At 38.6% G+C, this 19,399-nt stretch overlaps 4 protein-coding genes across 7 annotated transcripts in view; 2 read left to right on the forward strand and 2 right to left on the reverse strand.

Moving 5' to 3' along the window:
- The window catches only part of plekhg6 (pleckstrin homology domain containing, family G (with RhoGef domain) member 6), a 343,569-nt gene that overhangs the window by 204,714 nt on the left and 119,456 nt on the right, over positions 1-19,399 (forward strand). The gene's annotated exons all lie outside the window — the stretch shown is intronic.
- LOC308083354 (membrane-spanning 4-domains subfamily A member 4A) lies at positions 1,633-7,343 on the reverse strand. Of its 2 annotated transcripts, XR_013932991.1 has the most exons (7): positions 7,199-7,343; positions 6,730-6,849; positions 6,401-6,457; positions 5,593-5,721; positions 3,791-3,907; positions 2,830-3,209; positions 1,633-2,114 (listed from the first exon to the last, which is right to left on the reverse strand). XR_013932991.1 is itself a non-coding variant. In XM_080425648.1 (6 exons), the coding sequence occupies exons 1-6, from the start codon at positions 7,319-7,321 to the stop codon at positions 3,174-3,176; spliced, it is 582 nt and encodes a 193-aa protein (XP_080281774.1). In that variant the 5' UTR covers positions 7,322-7,343; the 3' UTR covers positions 1,633-3,173. The 2 variants fall into 2 exon arrangements, 1 of the variants encoding a protein (XP_080281774.1); XM_080425648.1 differs by having other exon boundaries at positions 1,633-3,209.
- Positions 9,636-13,392, forward strand: LOC308083773 (uncharacterized protein). Of its 2 annotated transcripts, XM_080426111.1 has the most exons (6): positions 9,636-9,703; positions 10,588-10,772; positions 11,694-11,813; positions 12,137-12,193; positions 12,622-12,726; positions 13,060-13,392. In XM_080426111.1, exons 2-6 carry the CDS (start codon positions 10,605-10,607, stop codon positions 13,156-13,158), a joined length of 549 nt encoding a protein of 182 aa, XP_080282237.1. In that variant the 5' UTR covers positions 9,636-9,703; positions 10,588-10,604; the 3' UTR covers positions 13,159-13,392. The 2 variants fall into 2 exon arrangements, with proteins under 2 accessions (XP_080282237.1, XP_080282238.1); XM_080426112.1 differs by lacking the exon at positions 9,636-9,703 and having other exon boundaries at positions 10,305-10,772.
- The window catches only part of plekhg4b (pleckstrin homology domain containing, family G (with RhoGef domain) member 4B), a 45,080-nt gene continuing 40,450 nt past the window's right edge, over positions 14,770-19,399 (reverse strand). Inside the window, exons 23-24 of one of the 2 annotated variants that reach the window (XM_080425410.1) lie at positions 18,039-18,109; positions 14,770-15,605 (exon numbers count right to left, since the gene is read on the reverse strand). In XM_080425410.1, the coding sequence (XP_080281536.1) occupies positions 18,065-18,109 (45 nt within the window). In that variant the 3' untranslated portion in view covers positions 14,770-15,605; positions 18,039-18,064. The remainder of the gene's footprint in view (positions 15,606-18,038; positions 18,110-19,399) is intronic. The other variant, XM_080425411.1, reaches the window with a different exon arrangement.

Below are 19,399 nucleotides of genomic sequence, written 5' to 3' on the forward strand. Positions count from 1 at the left end.
CGTTTTCAAATGTATGTAGTCTAATTTAGACATCTAGCCAGCAGAGTTTGCCCCCCTGTACTAAAGTATAGATTACATTAGCCCTGACACATGTGACAGACGAGCGTCATGTGAACCATCCATGGCTAAGATTACATATGCAGTGCATAATTTAGTAAATAGCCTACATTTTTAAACATAATTCACTCCCATGTTCCATTCATATTGAAACATTTACGGTACACTACGAGACTTTGGCTATATGTTGTGTGGGGAAAGACAGGTTGGGAAAGAAAGCTATATATCTAATTTAAAACTTCTACTGTTTGCGCTGTCAACTTTGCCACTCCTGTTTTACTTTGAAACGGAAACCATATTGTTTTCATTGTGTGAGTTTGGTTGCTGCTGGCCCCGCCTCCTCCAGAGTACTCGCGTTACATTACAAAGCAACCGAAGACGACCAAGAGAAAGGAGAGGAATGGACATGTTCACTTTGAGGAGTGATAACCTGCGCAACGTAAACACTGTGCCGTGCCAGTGAGTGCGACTGCGAACTAAACGAACTACAAGTAGCAATACTGCAACGTACTGAAGTTACAAGTAAATGTCCGGAATTCAACATTTACTTGAGTAAAAGTACAAAAGTATTGGTATCGAAATGTACTTGAAGTACCAAAAGTAGAAAGTACTCTTTCAAATGTTGAAAATAGCAAAATCTACAAGCTGCTTGTAAATCGGCTATTTTCAAATGCCCAAAATGTGACTGCGTAGGGCTCAAATAATTATAGTGGAGTAAAAGTAAAAGTATTGAAAATTGGAAATACTCCAGGAAAGTAAAAAGGCCTGACTGCCGCGACTGACCAGAGGAAGCTGATGATGTTCAGGGAGAATGATACGATAAAAATTTTAAAAAAAGGCCAACATTTTTTAGTTTAGTACTGTACTTGAGTAAATGTACTTAGTTACTTAACGCCACTGAAGAAAATGGGGACATTGTCGAGGAATGTGTCATGTTTGAGGCGTGTGCGTGTGCGTGTGTGTGTCCTCCACATTAGAAACTGAAACGTCAAACGTGTATGGAGCAGAGCCCATCCTCTTCATTCAAACAGATGCAGATGGCAGACATGACTTGGCATTAGGTTTTGGTGTGTCTCCAGCTCCCTCGTGTGGTAGCTTGGCTAAATGTCATTGGCACGTTCATTAGCAACATCACACGTTTTTAATGCAAGTTCTAGCAGCTTATTAAGGCTTAAAAGACCACGTGCTTTCTATGCTGTACAAATACGTTTGTTTGTTTATGCAATTATTTATTTACAGCATGATACCTAGCTAGGGGCAGGCTGGGTAGAAGAGAGAGAGAGCGAGAGAGAGAGAGAGAGAGAGAGAGAGTGTGAGAGAGTGTGTGTGTGTGTGAGAGTGTGTGTGTGTGTGTGTGTGTGTGTGTGTGTGTGTGTGTGTGTGTGTGTGTGTGTGTGTGTGTGTGTGTGTGTGAGCCACACCATTATTAGACCCCCAGACTGACACAAAGATTAGATTGGTTGAGGTCGGCAGAGATTCAGTCTTTGCTTGAATTTGTTGAGCAACTTTTCCTACTGATTTTGATGACCCCAGGGCCTTTGTTCTAGTGCCACCTGTTGCACAAGTGTTAAACTGCAAAGGATATAATAGGAAAACAAATACAGCAGAAATATGATATATTTCATTTTATTATTATTATTATTATATTTCCAGTAGTATGGTGGTGACTACAGAGTCATCCTAAATAAAAGAAGGCTTCATATATCTGTGGACAAGTCAGGGTCACAGAGTACTAGATGAAAGCATGAGAGCATCTGTTAGAGTGTGTAAGATTAGGTTCCATTGACCTGGTTTATTCTTGTCTCTTTTGAGGAGAGATTCTGATCACAGTTTTCCTGGAAATGAGGAAATGATCTTACATGAAGGATCTCCTCTCTCTCTCTTTCTCATAAGGAGAAAGCCATGACCAGGGATAGAACGCACCCACTATACAGCCAATGCCACCTTTTGCCATCAGGCCGGTAGTACACAGTAGGCTATTTCGAAGTTGCAAACTCAGGCTCAACGATCATTTGCCCCCTCAAGTATAGGACTTTTGAACAAATACTAGGCCCTACCTCAATGTGCATAATAATGTGATGCCTCTCTTGAACTATGACTGGTAGCATATTCTATTTTCCTCTCTATAAGAGAGGTGGTGTGTAAATGTTTATTGTCAATGCATTGTGTGATCTGTCTATGTATTGTGTATTTTTCCCTATAAGTGAGGTTTGGAAATTTGTACAATTATCCTGCGCTTTGATTGGCTAAAAAGTACCCCGCCTAACCCTGGACCGTGATTGGCCAATCACAGTCTATTCAGGACTGTGATTGGCCAGTGTCACATGACACATGTGCATAGCCCCTATATAAGAAACTTTAAAAAACCCATAAATTGGTTTTTTTTTAAGTTATGGTTTCGTCCATCATAAAGAGTGTTTCAATAAATGTATTTATTTTTTGTACATGATTGGTTGACTCCATTCAGTATTGTGATTAGCTAGCAAGACACCGCCCACTTCACACAGGGTGTGATTTTTTTTGTACATTGTGATTTTTGTGTCCTGATGGCTGTATGGCAAAAAAAAGAAATCCGCAAAATTAAATCTAATCTATCTATGAACTCATGACAGCAACACACACACACACACACACACACACACACACACACACACACACACACACACACACACACACACACACACACACACACACACACACACACACACACACACACACACACACACACACGCGCGCGCGCGCACACACACGCACACACACACACACACACACACACACACACACACACACACGCACAGGTGCATGTGTGTTTTGGTTCAACAGAACCAGCGGCAAACCAGGGTTAGTTTACTTCTTGGTCACGAAGACAAACAGGCAAAGAAATACACAAACCATAAACCATATCACGTCATCTGACATTGATATTTGTACATTTTAGAATGATGTATCAAGCAAAATCACAATTATAAGAGTGAAAGAAATAGCATCATGCATGAGGACAATTTGTAAGCTTATAACATGTTAGCCACATTAACAAGAAAAACATAACAATATCTCCAGAGATGAATGACAGTCAAAGGAAGTAGTTGTTTAGTTGGTTGTGCTGTATCAAATCCTTAACTTGTGTCTTCCTGTTTCAGCATTATGATGGGCTGCATGGAAACAACCAGAGCTATTAGTTCTGCGCGTCTTGGCTTTCGCTCTTGAGTCAAAGTATAGATACTCCTGGTTAAATATTACTCAACTGAGTGAATGTTGCTCAGTCTTTTTTACTTGAGTTAAAGTACTGCAGTACTTGCTTTTAAAAAAAAGTATTCCAAAGTAAATGCTTTTTAAAATACTTGTGGATTAAAAAGAACAAATTGCAAAGTTCTTTTCTATATCAATGCATTTCTGTATTGCTATTTAGAAAATTTCCAAAGAAAAATTTGAAGATTTTCCAGAAAAAGAGAAAAGATCAATAATAATGAAAATAGCAGCATGTAGATCTGTCTATTTTCACTCAATTTTAACATATTTGGTTGACTTAAGTTGTTCATTCATATTGTACATTTTCCCTTCCTATAAATGTAGTGGTGTCAAAAGTATGTGTCTTTGAAATGTAGTGAAAGTCATCCAAAAATACAAATACTTAAGTAAAGTGCATTGTGCATATATAGTACTCAAGTAAATTTACTTAGTTACTTTCCACCACTATATATGTAATGTGACTGAGAGATGTGATGCGACTGACCAGGATGTTGAAGTGCTGTCTGCACGTTGCTTTGCTCATCCAGTAGATCAGAACCAAGGCGATCACCAATTCTGCAACCAGCAGGACTTCAATCATTCCTATGACTCCACGTGAAACCTGGTAGAAGTCAAATCAAGTCCATTCACATCTCATCCATGAGAAGAGTCGGTGTGTTTCTCAAAAATATATCATTGCTGTCGGGCAGAAACCGCTTATCTCCATATCTCCACTCGTTTTGTGTTTTTCCGTAAATTAATGCCCTACTTGACCACACTTGTGTCACACAAAAGTAGCAAAAGTAGCAGATCCACAAGCTCGAGCTTGTAGATCTGCTACTTTTGCTGTTTTTGAATTTGAATCCTGAAAACTAACAGTTTTGGACATATGAGGTTTCCAAGCGACATAGACGACATAGCATCATCAGAATCATAAAGAGAGCACATCCTCGCATATTTACTCCAAGCTGTTGCACTGTGGATGAGAGTGGAGTCTAGAATAGCTGTGAAGACGTCACATCATCATCATATGTCATATTTAGTTATATCATCCCACAAAAGAAAGTTGGATGATTGAAAAACTACATCAGCTGTAAGCCATGATTACCAGCTAGGTTACATTTCTTTGCAGAAATAATACATAACTACTTCAGTACACAGTATATAAATGTTATGTACATACTGTAAATAGGGAAATGTCTGTGTATGAAAGAACATGTAACATTAAAACAGCATTCAATGAAAATAATATGATAGTGCATATTTTTAAATGTCTAGCCGTAATGCAGTTATGCACCTTTCAATATTTATAAGGTTTGTGAAATTAATTAACTCTCACACACTATCTTGGTTAAATAGTATACTCAGTCTACCCATGATTGTTACCCTGTATAACATTTCACATTTATTGTGACTACTGTTATGTTAGATCCTGGTACTCAGTTACAACACATTTCAACCTACGTAGCTATCAACAAACATTGTGCAATACTTTCAAAACTAAACAGAGGGATATCTGTATGCCCATGTACTGCAATCTACTGTCTGAATGAATGTTCTGCAATGTGAGGCCTACTGTTTGCCCCAGCACCATGGTGACAAATAAATACGTTAATAATGAGCCTAAATCTTATTTTGTTGAGTTGTCCCAACACAGTGTGCAGAAGCAAGTTCCTTGCATGAACCTAAAACTTTGGCATGAAGTGTTTCTGATGACAGCATTTTACTTTATTATGTCAGTTCTTCTATTAGGGATGTAAGACAGCAGTGGCGTACAGTAACTAAGTACATTTACTCAAGTACTTTACTTAAGTACACTTCTGAGGTATTTCTACTCTACTGGAGTACTTCCAATTTTCAATAATTTTACTTCTACTCCACTACATCTCAAAGGCAAATACTTTTACTCGACTATAATGTTTTGAAAACTTACGTTACAAGTCACTTTGTAGATTTTGATTATTATTTCAAAACCACTTCATACCTATGTATATACTTTGGCAATTTGAAAATACGTGATCTACAAGCTAAGTTATTTTTGAAGAATTTGTATACATGTTATTCATTTGAAAACTTGTGAAATGGGACATTCTGCATAATGAGTACTTTTACTTTAGGTACTTCAAGTTTATTCTGATGCCAATACTTTTGTACTTTTACTCAAGTGAATTTTTAATACTGGACTTGTACTTGCACTATTTCTACAATATAGTATTGATACTTTTACTTAAGTAAAACATGTGAGTACTTCTTCCATCACTTGTAAGCAGCCAATGAGGCAAATGTACTGGTGTGTTCATACTGTACCTTTATAGTATCATATCCTGAGCCATAATGTGGCTCAGGTCCACGAATATTAAGGTGAATAGCACATAATATAACAGCCGCGACTGACCAGAGGAAGCTGATGATGTTCAGGGAGAATGATAGCTTTGCCTGTTGATCGGTGCAGAGAGAACAGAATTAACCCATTAAGACAGAGAACACATCTGTGTCTTTTTAGATTTCTTTGGCTATTAAAAAATAGCAGATCTACAAGCTCGTAGTGCTGCACCGAGTGCCGCGCTACGAGCTTGTAGATCTGCTATTTTTGAAAAATCTTTTTGCAAATCTTTGAATATATATATTTTTAAAGCAAACATTTGTAACTCAAATCTTTGCTTCTGGGGGTCCCTGGAACAAAATATTTTGAGATGGGGGCCGCGGCCAAATACATATCATTTTGGGGGTCCCTGACATGAAAAAACCACTGATGTAGTAGTTTTTTTTTAACTGTTAAGATTTAGAAGACATTTTGTAGAATTTCTTGTTAAGCAACAACTTTGGATATCCATGCAGCTTCTTTTCTAAATCACTTTGCTCTATAAGATAATGATAATCATGTAGTCTACTTATAGCTTGTGTCATATTTACAATAATTACTCAAAAATGTTGTATCTATCTTCCAAGAGAAAGAAACATTAACTATGATCAATAAGTGCAGTTTTATGATTACAGGTTTTGTGTTGTTTTAACAATCATTTACAGTATCATATAAGAATATATTTTTAATTGTCTGTACCGTAATTTCTTTGATATTGATCAAAACCTGATTTGAGATATATTGTGCACTCACCAAACACATGATTGGAAAGCAGCCAGCAACACAGGACAGGATACCAGAGATCACAAACTAGGATATTTGTAACAGATAAAATTTCTGTTATACAGCTGTTGTTATAACCGTATCCATGAATATAATCATAATCATTATAGCATCTGCAGCACAGAATAATATTAAACAGTGCTACAGATATGAAAGAAAAAACACATTGATTGTATTATTAAAAACAAATGTATTCATAAAGAGTTCTAACAGTGAGCAATACTTTCTTACTTTTTCTTATTTTTTCCATGTTCTATACTAGAATATTGGGATATATAGACCTGAATAATGTTCTTTACCAGAATACTGGGATATGTGTAGATTGTAGATCTCTGTAGTGCAAATCCAGGACTAAAGTTGTTTGTTACCCATATTAAACCAAGACTGATGATAAAGACACCAATCAATGCCTGAGCTGCCTTAAACAGAGAAAATAAATAATTATGACATTTTAATAATTACCAGAAAACAACAGCATCAAGTCAGAACCATATTTCTTTGTCAGTATGTACAAGGGAATTTGACTTGTCGGTGTCTATGCTGTACATAGAAATAATTCATATAACAAAGGCAAACTATACAAAGGACATTTACTGTACAGCCTCTATGACAGCCAGAAACACTGTCCACAATTTAATAAATTGAAAGGTTTGAGTGTGTGAAGTGCCACACTATTTAACATACATTTAAATTGTCAAAGTAAATTTAAGAAGTAGAGTGATTTAAACTATAGACTTGTTAAATGTATAAAGAGAACATTTAACCTACCCCAAGTTCTTTGGGTTTTCCCTTGAGGAAGACCTTGTAGAAATCTCTGAACACACATTGAAAATCATTTGCCATCAGCTGACCATTTTGAGCAAGTCTTCCCAGTGGTACAGTGATGACCATAGAGTTGTCACAGATAATTGTAGGCTTCATTTATCTGTGGACAAGAGCATCTATCAGTAATAATCTGTGTCACTGATCTGGTTTACTTCTGACAGTTTGAGGTGGGAGACAGTTTTTCTGTCGATGAGGAAACTATCCAAGCAAAAAGCCGATTGCGCATATGCACACGCGAGCACGCACACGCACACACACACACACACACACACACACACACACACACACACACACACACACTCACACACACACACACACACACACACACACACACACACACACACTAAATTAACATTGTCACCAGCACAGAAACATTTACACTGGGTAAAAAAGAAAGAAAGTACATCATTATCATTATACTCCAGGTCAAAGTAGCGCATCAAATTCAAAATGTGCTGTGTAACACCCTTGGTTGGCACTGCTGTAGCATTGCTTGCATACTGTATAAGCTTGCTGATATCCTCTGTCTTACCTTGATAATTTACCTCTAATTTAACCTATTTCCAACTCCAGCACACACAAACTGCAAGAACTGTTTTGTTGTGTTTAGAATGCGTAGCGTTACCACCTTGAAGTGCCTCAAAGAGTAAAGAGTTTAAAGAAATACTTGAATTCCAAGCAACATCACCCGAATGACTAAGCAACCTCACCCAAAACCCTCTCCTTCTGTCTGTGTTTATACTGATGTTGATACATGATGGAGGTTCAGGCCTAAATGAAAAATAAAATCTGGCCATCTGAAACCAGGTCATGAACTATTTACTGTTAATCACTATACCTCACACCATAGACTCTGTGGTTCTATCTGACCAGTGATTAAAATGGTATAGGCACAATAAGCTAAGCCTTCAGCATTGATCTATGTTTTCAATGATAACAAATGAAGGCATTGTATTCATTTGCTTTTGATGACCAAAATAAAACTACTAATACTACTGGTGTAAAGTAACTAAGTACATTTACTCAAGTACTGTACTTAAGTATTTAGAGCCATTTCTACATCACAAACACATTTCTGGGGTCTGCCATGACAATAGTCGCACCAAAACAACCTACATTACACACATATGGGCAGCAGTGTTACATCAGCATTTAACATTTCAAATGGCCATAACTTGGTTACCATTGCTCTGATCAGCGCAATATAGGACTGGATTTGAAGGCCGTGTAGCTGTCCAATCACAACCGTAAAGTTGTACAAACAAATGCTGAGCTGCTCCTCTGATACAGTCTATGCTCTGAGCTGATGGTGTCATGTGCTCCGCAATCAGCCATTGAGGAACCCACACCCAACCACCACCAGCGTCCCTCCAGCAAGTTATTCATCTTATCTTTCCTTTGAATTTGCAGCTGCGGAGCTCTGAATCTGTCTTGAGAGATTGATTAATACCTAATATAATTACATCGTATTGGAGTTGTATTTTCTTAAAGACAGACCTATTAATATATCATAATGAAAAAGTGAGTTGTGGTCCAGCAGTGTGAGCTCCAGGGGACTCAAAGCAGCAGTCGTGTTTTTGGTTCTTAAAAGGTGGTTACACTTCCTCTTTCCTTTCCACACCTACAAATAGAACAACACCACATGTTTATTTTGTTGGCCACAAAGTGCACAACTTCTGTTCCAGGTAATGATTGGTAAACATGTTAGTAGGCATCTTATGTAAACAGTTATAGCTGTTTATAGCTATACGTGTAAGCATAAATCAGACAGACGTATCACCACATGCAATTTTTGAGTTAAATTAACTCAAAAATTCTAAACAAGATTAACCCATTCAATCTGGGAAAGCATCAGTGTCATTTTAGATTTGAGCCATATATATATAGCACATGTGGGTTAAAAGTAGTTAATATAGCGTCACAACCATTTTAACCACTTAAACAATTATTTTAAACTTTGGCTATTAAAAAATAGCAGATATACAAGCTCATAGCGTGGCACTTTGTGCCGCGCTATGAACTTGTAGATCTGCTATTTTTGAAAAATAGTGAAAATGTGTGCAAATCTTTGAATATATATATTATTTTTTTGCTTCTGGGGGTCCCTGGAACAAAATGTGTTTGAGATGGGGGGTCGGCGGCCAAATACATATAATTTTGGGGAAAAAGTTTGAGAACCACTGATATAGCAACATAAGTTTTTCAGAAAACTGTATTTGGAAGACATTTTTAGAACCGGCCTCAGGTCTTAATGGATTAATATACCTGCAGTAAGTGTATTTCTACCTGCAAAGTGTTGTGACGAGTGTCAATACCATAGGATGAGGAAGTGCTGAGAGGAGACCTCTTTCACGCCAAGAAGGAGGTACCACTTCTGATGTTCAAACTCAAGAGCACACAGACAGAGATAGAGCCAAAGGAATGGATTAGATACTGCACACAAACTAGGTAAGAATTATAAATACATACATACATACTGCGCTTACATCTGTTGAATTAACTGGAATAAAACAAACATATGAAATAAGTCCTTGTCACGTAATACAACCTGTTGTTTGATTGAATTTATCCTACAATACAAATAGGAAAGAAAACATTCATTCTTGTTATTATATTGCATACTGTACATGCATGTGCTTGTGCAATATCTGCCTGACAGTCAACTAGGATTGTGTTGAATTATATTATGTTGAAATTAATAACATACATACATGTATGCTACTGTATGTCTGTACATTAATTAACCTACCCCCATCTCTCTCTCTCTCTTATGTTTGTCGTAATGGTCTCACACACACACACACACACACACACACACACACACACACACACACACACACACACACACACACACACACACACACACACACACACACACACACACACACACACACACACGATGAACTGTTTGGCTGATCAAGTCACTATGAAAAGGAAGGTAAAGATTGTGTGTGAGCCATGTCTCATTTCACAATAAATACATTAGGATTATTTAAAGAGTGCCGTTGAAAGGATTTATATAGAATGGAGCTTTAGAAAATGGTCTATGGTCTTTTCTCAGGTGTAGTAAAACCACATCTAGGCTAATTGTAAAATACACAAACGTTTTCATGAATGTAACTACACTAATAGAAAACTGACTTTGTTTTGCTGCGGAGGCCGAATGAACAAACAATACCACACGATAATTTAACTCTGAAAGTGTACAAATGTAACAAAAAGGACGTACATCAATTACAAATGGATAAATTAGCACATAATGTGCAATATTAACACAAGTTAATGGCACATTTAGGTTTCTAATGACAAACAGAATGGTGATTCTCCTACAGGCCAGAGAAGCAGCATCATGGCTTGTGCTGACATTCCCATGGACATCCAGGGAACAGCTGAGGTTGAACCACTTAAAGAGGACCAGAGTGTCCCTCGGACAAAACGTTACCAAGCCTCTGAGCTGATGGCATCTGCCAAAGGACCACTGGATGACCTGCTGCAGAGGCAACCTGCGGTATTAGGGGTACAAATCTTTCTAGAATTGAACAAAATAGCCTGCATTTCCTTACTGTACATGACATGCCGTGCTTGAGCACACACACAAGCATGGTCAAATGGGGGTTCGAAATACAATTAAAATAAAAAGACAATCACACTTTAGGGATTGCTAGAGTCAGTGTAACCTCACGTCACCAGACTTGTCCACAAATCCACACTGGAAGAAGAGTCAATTTATGGTGGCCTTATACTTCATAAACAGACGAGTACTCCAGTAGTCAATACAATAGTTGAAATGATGGTAAAATTAATTTCATCACATAGCTCTCATTAACTAAAATATTGGAGAAACAATTACAGTAATTGCCATGAATGCCTTGGTTTGCAGTGTATTTTGCAGCCCCCCCCCAACACAACTGAAGTGCCCTTGAGTAAGGCACTGAACTCCCAATTGCAGTGGAGCTTGCTCAGTGACCAACAGTATAAGACTGTGGTTGTACTGGGCAGCTCCCAGCTTTTAATGTGTGCATGTGAATGTGAAGGGCGTTGCTGAAAAAGAGCACTTTTGTGCTCAGCATTCCTCACCTGGATAAATAAAGATTTAAAAAAGGAATTAAATTGAACAAATTGGAATTTGCCCATTTTCACATTACCCTCTTTTTAAATACGAAGTAGCATAAAAAGACATTTAACAAATGCAGAGGTCGCAACAACCTTCAGGTCGTGTTCCAGTACACCAGGCTACATCGCCCCTATAGGGTTGTTTTAGGGTTCAGTGACTACTTGGAAACAAGTAGGCCGGATGCAAGTCGGGAACAATGCAAGTTGTCAATGCATGCCCCACCCTGTTTTATAATAGCCTACCCGATGCCCATTGTCAGAGTACCTGTTGTATTTTTGCCATTACCTGCAGTATAGGCGATTCATTTGAGTTTGTTTCTGTCAGTCTCTGCAGATGGCGTCTGGTGTACTGAGTTTTGGACTAGGTGTTGTCTTCACTGTAACCCAGAACATGACCAAATCTCTTTTCGCCTTGTTCAGAGTCGCGCAGCTGACCGGAACCCTCGTAAGTTGTTCAAACAAGTGACACATTAATATTGATATGATCTGATAAGTAGGCTACTTTTAACTGACACCGCATTCCTTTCTCAGAGCGAATCAAAATCTGTGACATTAACACAATAATTAAGTAAAATAATTCAAATATTGCAAAATATTGCAAAAATGTATGAGAAATAGCACTGACAATTAATATGTATGGTTTATTGTTCAAAGAAGCCTAATTATCAGGGTCATATAGAAAAGGTAGGCTACTATAAAGTCTTTGAGATATCTGTCATTTGTCATTGAGCAGAACCAAACCTAATATGTTCTCATCCTCCCTCCCAGTTCTTTATAGCCGGCCTGTTATCCAACCTGCTGTTCAAATACCCACGTTTACTGCCTGTAAGCACAACGAAAAATTATGATTTGACATTACATGAAAAACATTGATATATGATATGATATGATATGATATGATATGATATGATGAATCTATGATATCAGATTATATTAGATTACATTAGATGAATAGACTTACAAATTGCCTGTTACAGTATATATAAAAACAATGTATTAATGATGTGGTAAGCCTGCGGGTTCTCTATTTGCCCCCTTTAAAGTCCATCAGCATGTTTGGGTAATCCATCAGTCAGTACTGTATGCCAGTCAGTATTCAACTTGTGATCTATCTGTCAATACTGTATCTCAGTATTAAACCAGTACTCTTTCAGTCAGTATGTTAGAATTAAACCTGTATGAAGTATTATGTATCATGTGCATTACCACCTTCAGGCCAATCTTAATTTCAATCTTTCATTCCTATAAACCAGGTATGTTTCCCACTTAATCTGGGCTGTATTACAGTAGGGGTTGTTGGAGTAATCCTGATAATTGTCGACCTGACTCAGTGGGACTCTGAAAACTATCTTTTTAAGGTAAATATGGGTAGAGGAGAGCATTTTGAACATGTGCCAACATAAACACTATTAGTTCCAATTATGTGCATATTTAGTCTATTTATAATCAAACTGGGCATTGGTGAGATAAGAAACAATATGATTGCTCTAATATGGGAAATGGGTCTGTTTCAGAAAGAATAGGTCATAGGACATAAGTCCAGTTATAGAAACAACAGAAAGACAATGTAAGAAAGCACCCATTTCAGCAAATCTAAAATGAAATAAACTACGATCAAATTTACCGAAAAGTATTAGTTACTTTTGTGTGTGAAATAATTCTCTAAATGAGTGTCTGTATGTTTCTACCAGATTGAGATGCTGGCGCTCGCTGTGCTAGCGCTCAAGATTCTCCTCTCTATCATCATCTGTGTGTTCACCTGGATAGAGACATGGAGCAAGCCATCATAAGCTGTCAAACTTTAAAATGTCAAAACTTTTCATAATTTACTATTTGTTTTTCAATTCCTGTTACATATTGGACCATTCTTGAAACTGACTTCTACCTAGAAGAGAAAACCAGATAGGGACAACCAGCTAATTTGTGTGACTAACCCAAGAGGCCAGCTTCTGAGTTGTAAATTGAGTCTATGTTTTACCCCTGCTGGTGTCAGAAAGAATTTCTCTCCATTCAAGTGGGTGGGTTTTTGCCGAACTTTAGACTTGATTTTATTACCTTAATAAACATTGTCATAAATACTATATGCATTCAGTCACTATAGTTTAAAGTCTTCTTTCAATCACCATGATATGCGTTTTGGTAAATTATGGTCCCATTTATTTTAAAATTGATGATAAAGTAGGGTAGGAGGGGCGCAGCTACCTTGTGATGATTTGATTGACAAGCTACACAACCAATAGCAGTAAAAGTAACTTCTGATTAAAATATTAAGATGTCCTTTTTAGTTGTATTGTTCAAAATCCAGTGCTTGACATAAAGCATTTATGATTCATTTAGAAATGTGCAGACCACCAATATTGATGAGAAAAGAAAACTATGTATAAAGAACCAGTCAATATATGTGCATAAAAGAAGACATCTTTTACAACGAGAGACCATCTATGTGGTGTTACTCCTCATCTCAACTGTCGACATAAGAGATATGAGGCCCATCTGAGTAGGGTTGTGGTTTGCCTCTGGTGCATTTGTGGTGAAAACGTCCGTTTCTTTAATGTGCAGGAGAAACCAATCTTCCTTCTAATCTCCTACTCAGACGGCTTGCTTATCTGTGACTGGTATTTCTCTCTGCGTGAGAAAGTGCTCTTGGCTGCGGTGGGTTTGGTGCAATATTTCATGTGCTGTTCCTTCTCACCAGCTTTCTGATCTAAAAGTGGCTTAGAGAACTTATGCGGTACATTCTAATGACAAATTAAATGATAATACTATGCATACATACACTGTGTGTGATGCATACATACATAGTGTGTGATACACCTGTACATACAGTATTCATGCAGGATGTACACCATCAGTCAGGCTGTGTTCCGCAACACATAAGTGTATTCTTTTATTCTTGCCCCAATTTCTTTCCAATATGGCTGCTGTGCATGCCTACAATTACTAGAAAAAAGTGCCCTTCAAGCATTGCCCCCCCCCCCTCCCCCCTTATAAGTGGTAGTGTGTACAATAGAACCATACAGAGCAATGGACGAACTTGTGTTAAACCATGCCTAAAGATACCAGTTACAACGGGTATTGCATAACCGGAGGCATGCATTTCTAATTTATATCTCTGCTGTCGGGCAGAAACCAGCTAGTATGTCCAAAATATAAACTTTCAGGAAATGAACCAGGGGGTCCCCAGTAAAACGTGTTAATATAGCATCACACTAATTGTATCCACTTTAACCATATTTCATACTTTGGCTATTGACTTTGGCCATACAGTACTTTGGCTATGACAAATGTGTGCAAATCTTTTTTTATTTGTTTTATTCTTATAAACTAAAATCTTTGCTTCTGGAGGTCCCGGCACAGAATATTTTTCAGACGGGGGTCCACGGGCAAATACATTGGGGGTCCTTGACATGAAAAAGTTTGAGAACCGCCGCTTTAAATGTTGTGCTTGACATTCTGTAGAGCAGAATGATTACGATTCATTTTAAACTGTTCAGAACATCTGATGACTAATATTGATGAGAAAAGAGAACCAGGTGGAACTAGGAACAAATCAAGAATCAAATCTATCTCAGCAAAAGAAGCCAATAAAAATGGTTTACAACATTTTTAATACTCTATACAGGTTTACAAGGCAACAGTACAAGACAGAAAAAAGTCCAATGTCGCTGGTGCTTTATGTTCGTCTACAGTGGATAATAGACTGATTTGTGGTATCCAAAGGTTTTATTTTTTCCCCCTGTAAAATACATAAAAATCTCATCTACAATATAAACATGGATGAATGTCTAGTCAATAGAAACAAATGTACAGTCCATGACGTACCATTGTGACAGTGTTCAGAACTAAGCAATCAAAGTCGTAGAAGACCATGAAACGACGTGAGGATGTTTTAAGGGCTGTGGAGTCTCATTTGTATAAAGTCTGAAGAGTCTCATCTGTGAAGAGTGTCATCTGTGAAGAGTCTCATCTGTGAAGAATATCATCTGTGAAGAATATCATCTGTGAAGAATATCATCTGTGAAGAGTCTCATCTGTGAAGAGTCTCATCTGTGAAGAGTCTCATCTGTGAAGAATATCATCTGTGAAGAGCCTAAACTGTGGAATCTCAGCTGTGAGAGTCTCAGTGTCCCAAAGAATGCTACTTTATTTCAGCTTTAGACTCTTCTTACTTCTGCATTCTCTCATCCTCACTTCTTCTTATGGGTGAAAAAAATAGTTCATGTTGAGGACCTCAGAGCTAGAGAGAAGGAAAGACATATTATTATTATTATTAATCTTTTTTTAAGGAGAGCAGGTAGACATCTTTAACTTTTGACAGAAAACAGAGGACTTGAACATCTGCATTGTCTCAGGGCTTAGGACAGTAAATTAAATTCAATGTTACCGACAACTGTTACTTCAGTATGCATCCAAAGGTGACAATATTGACCACCTAGGGCAGTGGTTCTCAACCTTTTCAGGCTGCAACCCCCCAAAATAATCTTATTTGAAGTGGGGACCCCCACCCTGACAAGCACTTGGAATGTATGAGTTGAGGCATTACATTTAGTTTGACTAAATGTAATGCCTCAATTGCTTCAATTCCTTCAATTGTCACTTCAATGTCATCTGGGGACCCCCCCTCCCCTAATCATGTAGGGACCCCCTTGGGGTCCCGACCTACAGGTTGAGAACCAATTGACCCAGGGGATATAGTTGATACCATTAGATCCAGATTATATGATATTTATTTGATTATTCGGAAACGGAAAAAGCTGGAGAGACCCCTGCTACTGAAGAAACAGTCTGACTCTATAGCAATGATGCTATAGAGTCGCTATGGAGTGGCTCTCAGAACGGCATTTCACAATCTGACAATATTAACATTATACTGTACCATGCAGGTGCTCCATTCATGCACAACCATTTTGAAAGTAGGGTATTCTGTTGTTATGCCGTGACGTATTCGCCCCGTCAGAACAACTTCCGGGTCCAAGTGTGTGTTTTGCCAATATGTCGCAGTGCTGTGTCCCTCGCTGTTTTAACAGATCTGAGACTAAAATAACAACTAAAGTGTTGTTAAATAATTTAACGACACTATATAATTGAGTCACTAAAGTATAATAATTTAGTCTTATTTAGTCACTAAAGTTAACATTTTGTCACTTAAGTATAATCATTTAGTGATTTACAGTCACTTAGTGACAGCATTTAGTCACTAAAGTGACTAAATTATACCCCCTGGGAGAACACTTACATTAATAACTATTCGAGTTGAAAGCATTAAGACCCTTTTTAACCCTCAATGGTTCCTTTCTGAAAAAGGAGGTTATTGTAAAAAGATTTACGGGTTCCGACATGTTCGTTTACAATGAGGAGTGGACGGCGCCTGGTGCCTCTTGGACCCGGAAGTGACGTCGGACTGTAAAATGGCGTCAGACTTAAAAAACGAATAGGCTCTATGCACAGCAGCCATATTGGAAAGAAATTGGGCCTCTTCCTTACTTCCTTCACAGGTCTTACCAATGATACTGATTAAAAGGCTCTGTTTCATTCTGGTCAAACAGAGTCAGAGTGCTGATATTGTGCATGTTGGGTCACTGGAAACACTCTACTACACCAGTGGGTCTCAAAGTGTGGTTCAGGGACCCTCATGGTTCCTTGAGGGTGTTCTAAATGGCCCCTTACAGGTGTGTAACTCTGAGAGTGTACAAATGGGTCCCTGAAATTAAAACGTTTGAGAACCACTGTGCTACACTAAATGGAACAGAGCCTTCATTGGAATCATTAGTGACACCTGTGAAGGAAGTAAGGAAGGGGGCCCAAAGTTTTTTCCAATATGGCTGCTGTGCACAGAGCCCATTGAGACACACAGAGGAACATAAGACAGGAAGGTAACACCCAGCAGGAAACACGATGAAAACAAACCCAGAAGCTTCACAAAACAAAACCAGCCATCAGGAGGGCAAAGTCTAAAAGCCTGCTTTATTCTTAGTTGTACGCCGGTGTCACATCAGGAAGTATAAATCATTACAATTTTATACTCTGTGACGCTGTGTTGACAATTTTCAATTGTCAACGCATCGTTCTTTTAAGATAAATTTGTCTTCAGGGCATTTTAAAACAGGGTTTCTCAAAGTGGGTGCCGTGGCAGAATATATATATATATATACACATTTTATTAATATCACTTCAGTTTAACCACTTAGACCCTCTATACTTACTAAAACAGACCTGAGTTGGTACTTGGTGCGTTCTTTTTCAATACACAACAAATCTTTTGGCCAAAATTTGTCGATCTACAAGCTTTTTGTTTTGGTCTCATTCCTAAGCCAATAATTTGATGACCGGCGGAGTCTCCGGTAGGAGACTTAAAGAGTCTCCTACTGAGTCTCTGGTCATCAAATTATTGGCTCAGGAACGAGACAAAAACAAAAGAATCTCCATCAATTCAAGGCTTCATTCATGGGGTGTGTAAATGATAGAAAACATTTCGGGGGGTGAACCGCTGCTTTAAAACACTCAACAGGTTAGCAGGCAACACACAGCCAGCGATCCCAAAAGATGCATTTTCAGCACAGATTAGTGGAGTCAGGCCACACAAACAGCAGATAGCTCCACACAGTCGTTAGCAAAGCTGGTGACCAAACAGATCAACACGAGATTAACTCTGGCCAGACCAATTACTTACTGAGCTGACAGCCTCTCAGCTCTCATTCAGACCACTGTGGAGAGTCCTAGTGCTATATGAGAGGTCTCGCTCTACAGAAAACAACAACAAAACGATGCTGCGTGAGAAAGTGAGGCTGGAGGCACCCAGGGGCTGTACTGTATATACAGTGGATCAGTGGTTCTCAACCTGTGGGTTGGGACCCCCAGGGGGGGAGGCAAAACATTTGAAAACTAGAAAAAGTGCTCCTCGGAGCACAGGTCTCCGCCAGGTCAGGTACGCTATTGTGGCCTCCTGGTGGCGCTATAATAGGCCAATGTGAAAAGGGTGCCATTTGTTCAAGGGCTTTTCACTGCAATTGGACACTGCATTCATGATTTGAGGCATTTTGTTCCAAAAATGTGTTTTGCTAAATTAGACCTGCTGGTGGCACTATAACAGGCCAATGTGAAAAGGGTGGCATTTCTTCCTCGGCCTAACAGAAATCTGCGTGTGAAATTTCACGGAAATCACAAGCTGCGTTCGTGATTTGAGGCATTTTGTTCAAAACGGACTAATCCTGCAGAATTTGGAAGCCAATCTTAGGCAATCAGGATGGAATATGGGAAATCGGATAAATCCATGTTGATCACATGACTATAGAGATACTGTGTACCGATTTGTGTGATGTTTGGACAAAATCTGTAGGAGTAGTATCAATAAATGTGTTTTGCACATATCGGCCTCCTGGTGGCGCTATAACAGGCCAATCTGAAACATTTGAATACTCCCTGAATTGGCATCCAGGGAGTGTGTGTGCACAGTTTCGCAGCGGCCGGGCCAACGGTGCCAGAGATTAGCTGCTAACGGACGGACAGGACGGACGGACGGACACACACACGGACGGACGTACGGACGGACAGGGGGTAAAACATACTCTCTCGCCATGCCTTTCGGCCTGGCGGAGACAATAACCGATCTACAAGCTCGCAACGCCATCTGCTATTTTCACAATATTTGTCTGTGGAACCGAGTCAAACTAAATGTAATGCCTCAACTCCTACAATTCAAAGTGCTTGTCACGGTGGGGGGTCCCCAGTTCAAATATGATTATTTTGTGGGGGCCGCTGCATAGAAAGGTTGAGAACCACTGATATAGAAGATACTGTGAAGTTGTTTACATGAAGCGTGTGGCAGCTACTGAAAAAATGCTGTTGGTGTATATGATATACCAAGCTATATGCACGTTTTTTTGCTGTTTTTCACTCTCTCTCTTTCTTTTTTTAATTGATTACTATTATTATTATTACCTAATACCTACAGTATGTGGCTGCATTGTCTGAAGGAAGCCGAACAAAAATAATGCACCTGTACACAAAATGTAACAATAAAGCACAACCGTG

The sequence above is a fragment of the Gymnoscopelus braueri genome (assembly GCF_963280865.1).
Source record: "Gymnoscopelus braueri genome assembly, chromosome: 4".
Classification (NCBI taxonomy): Eukaryota; Metazoa; Chordata; class Actinopteri; order Myctophiformes; family Myctophidae; genus Gymnoscopelus; species Gymnoscopelus braueri.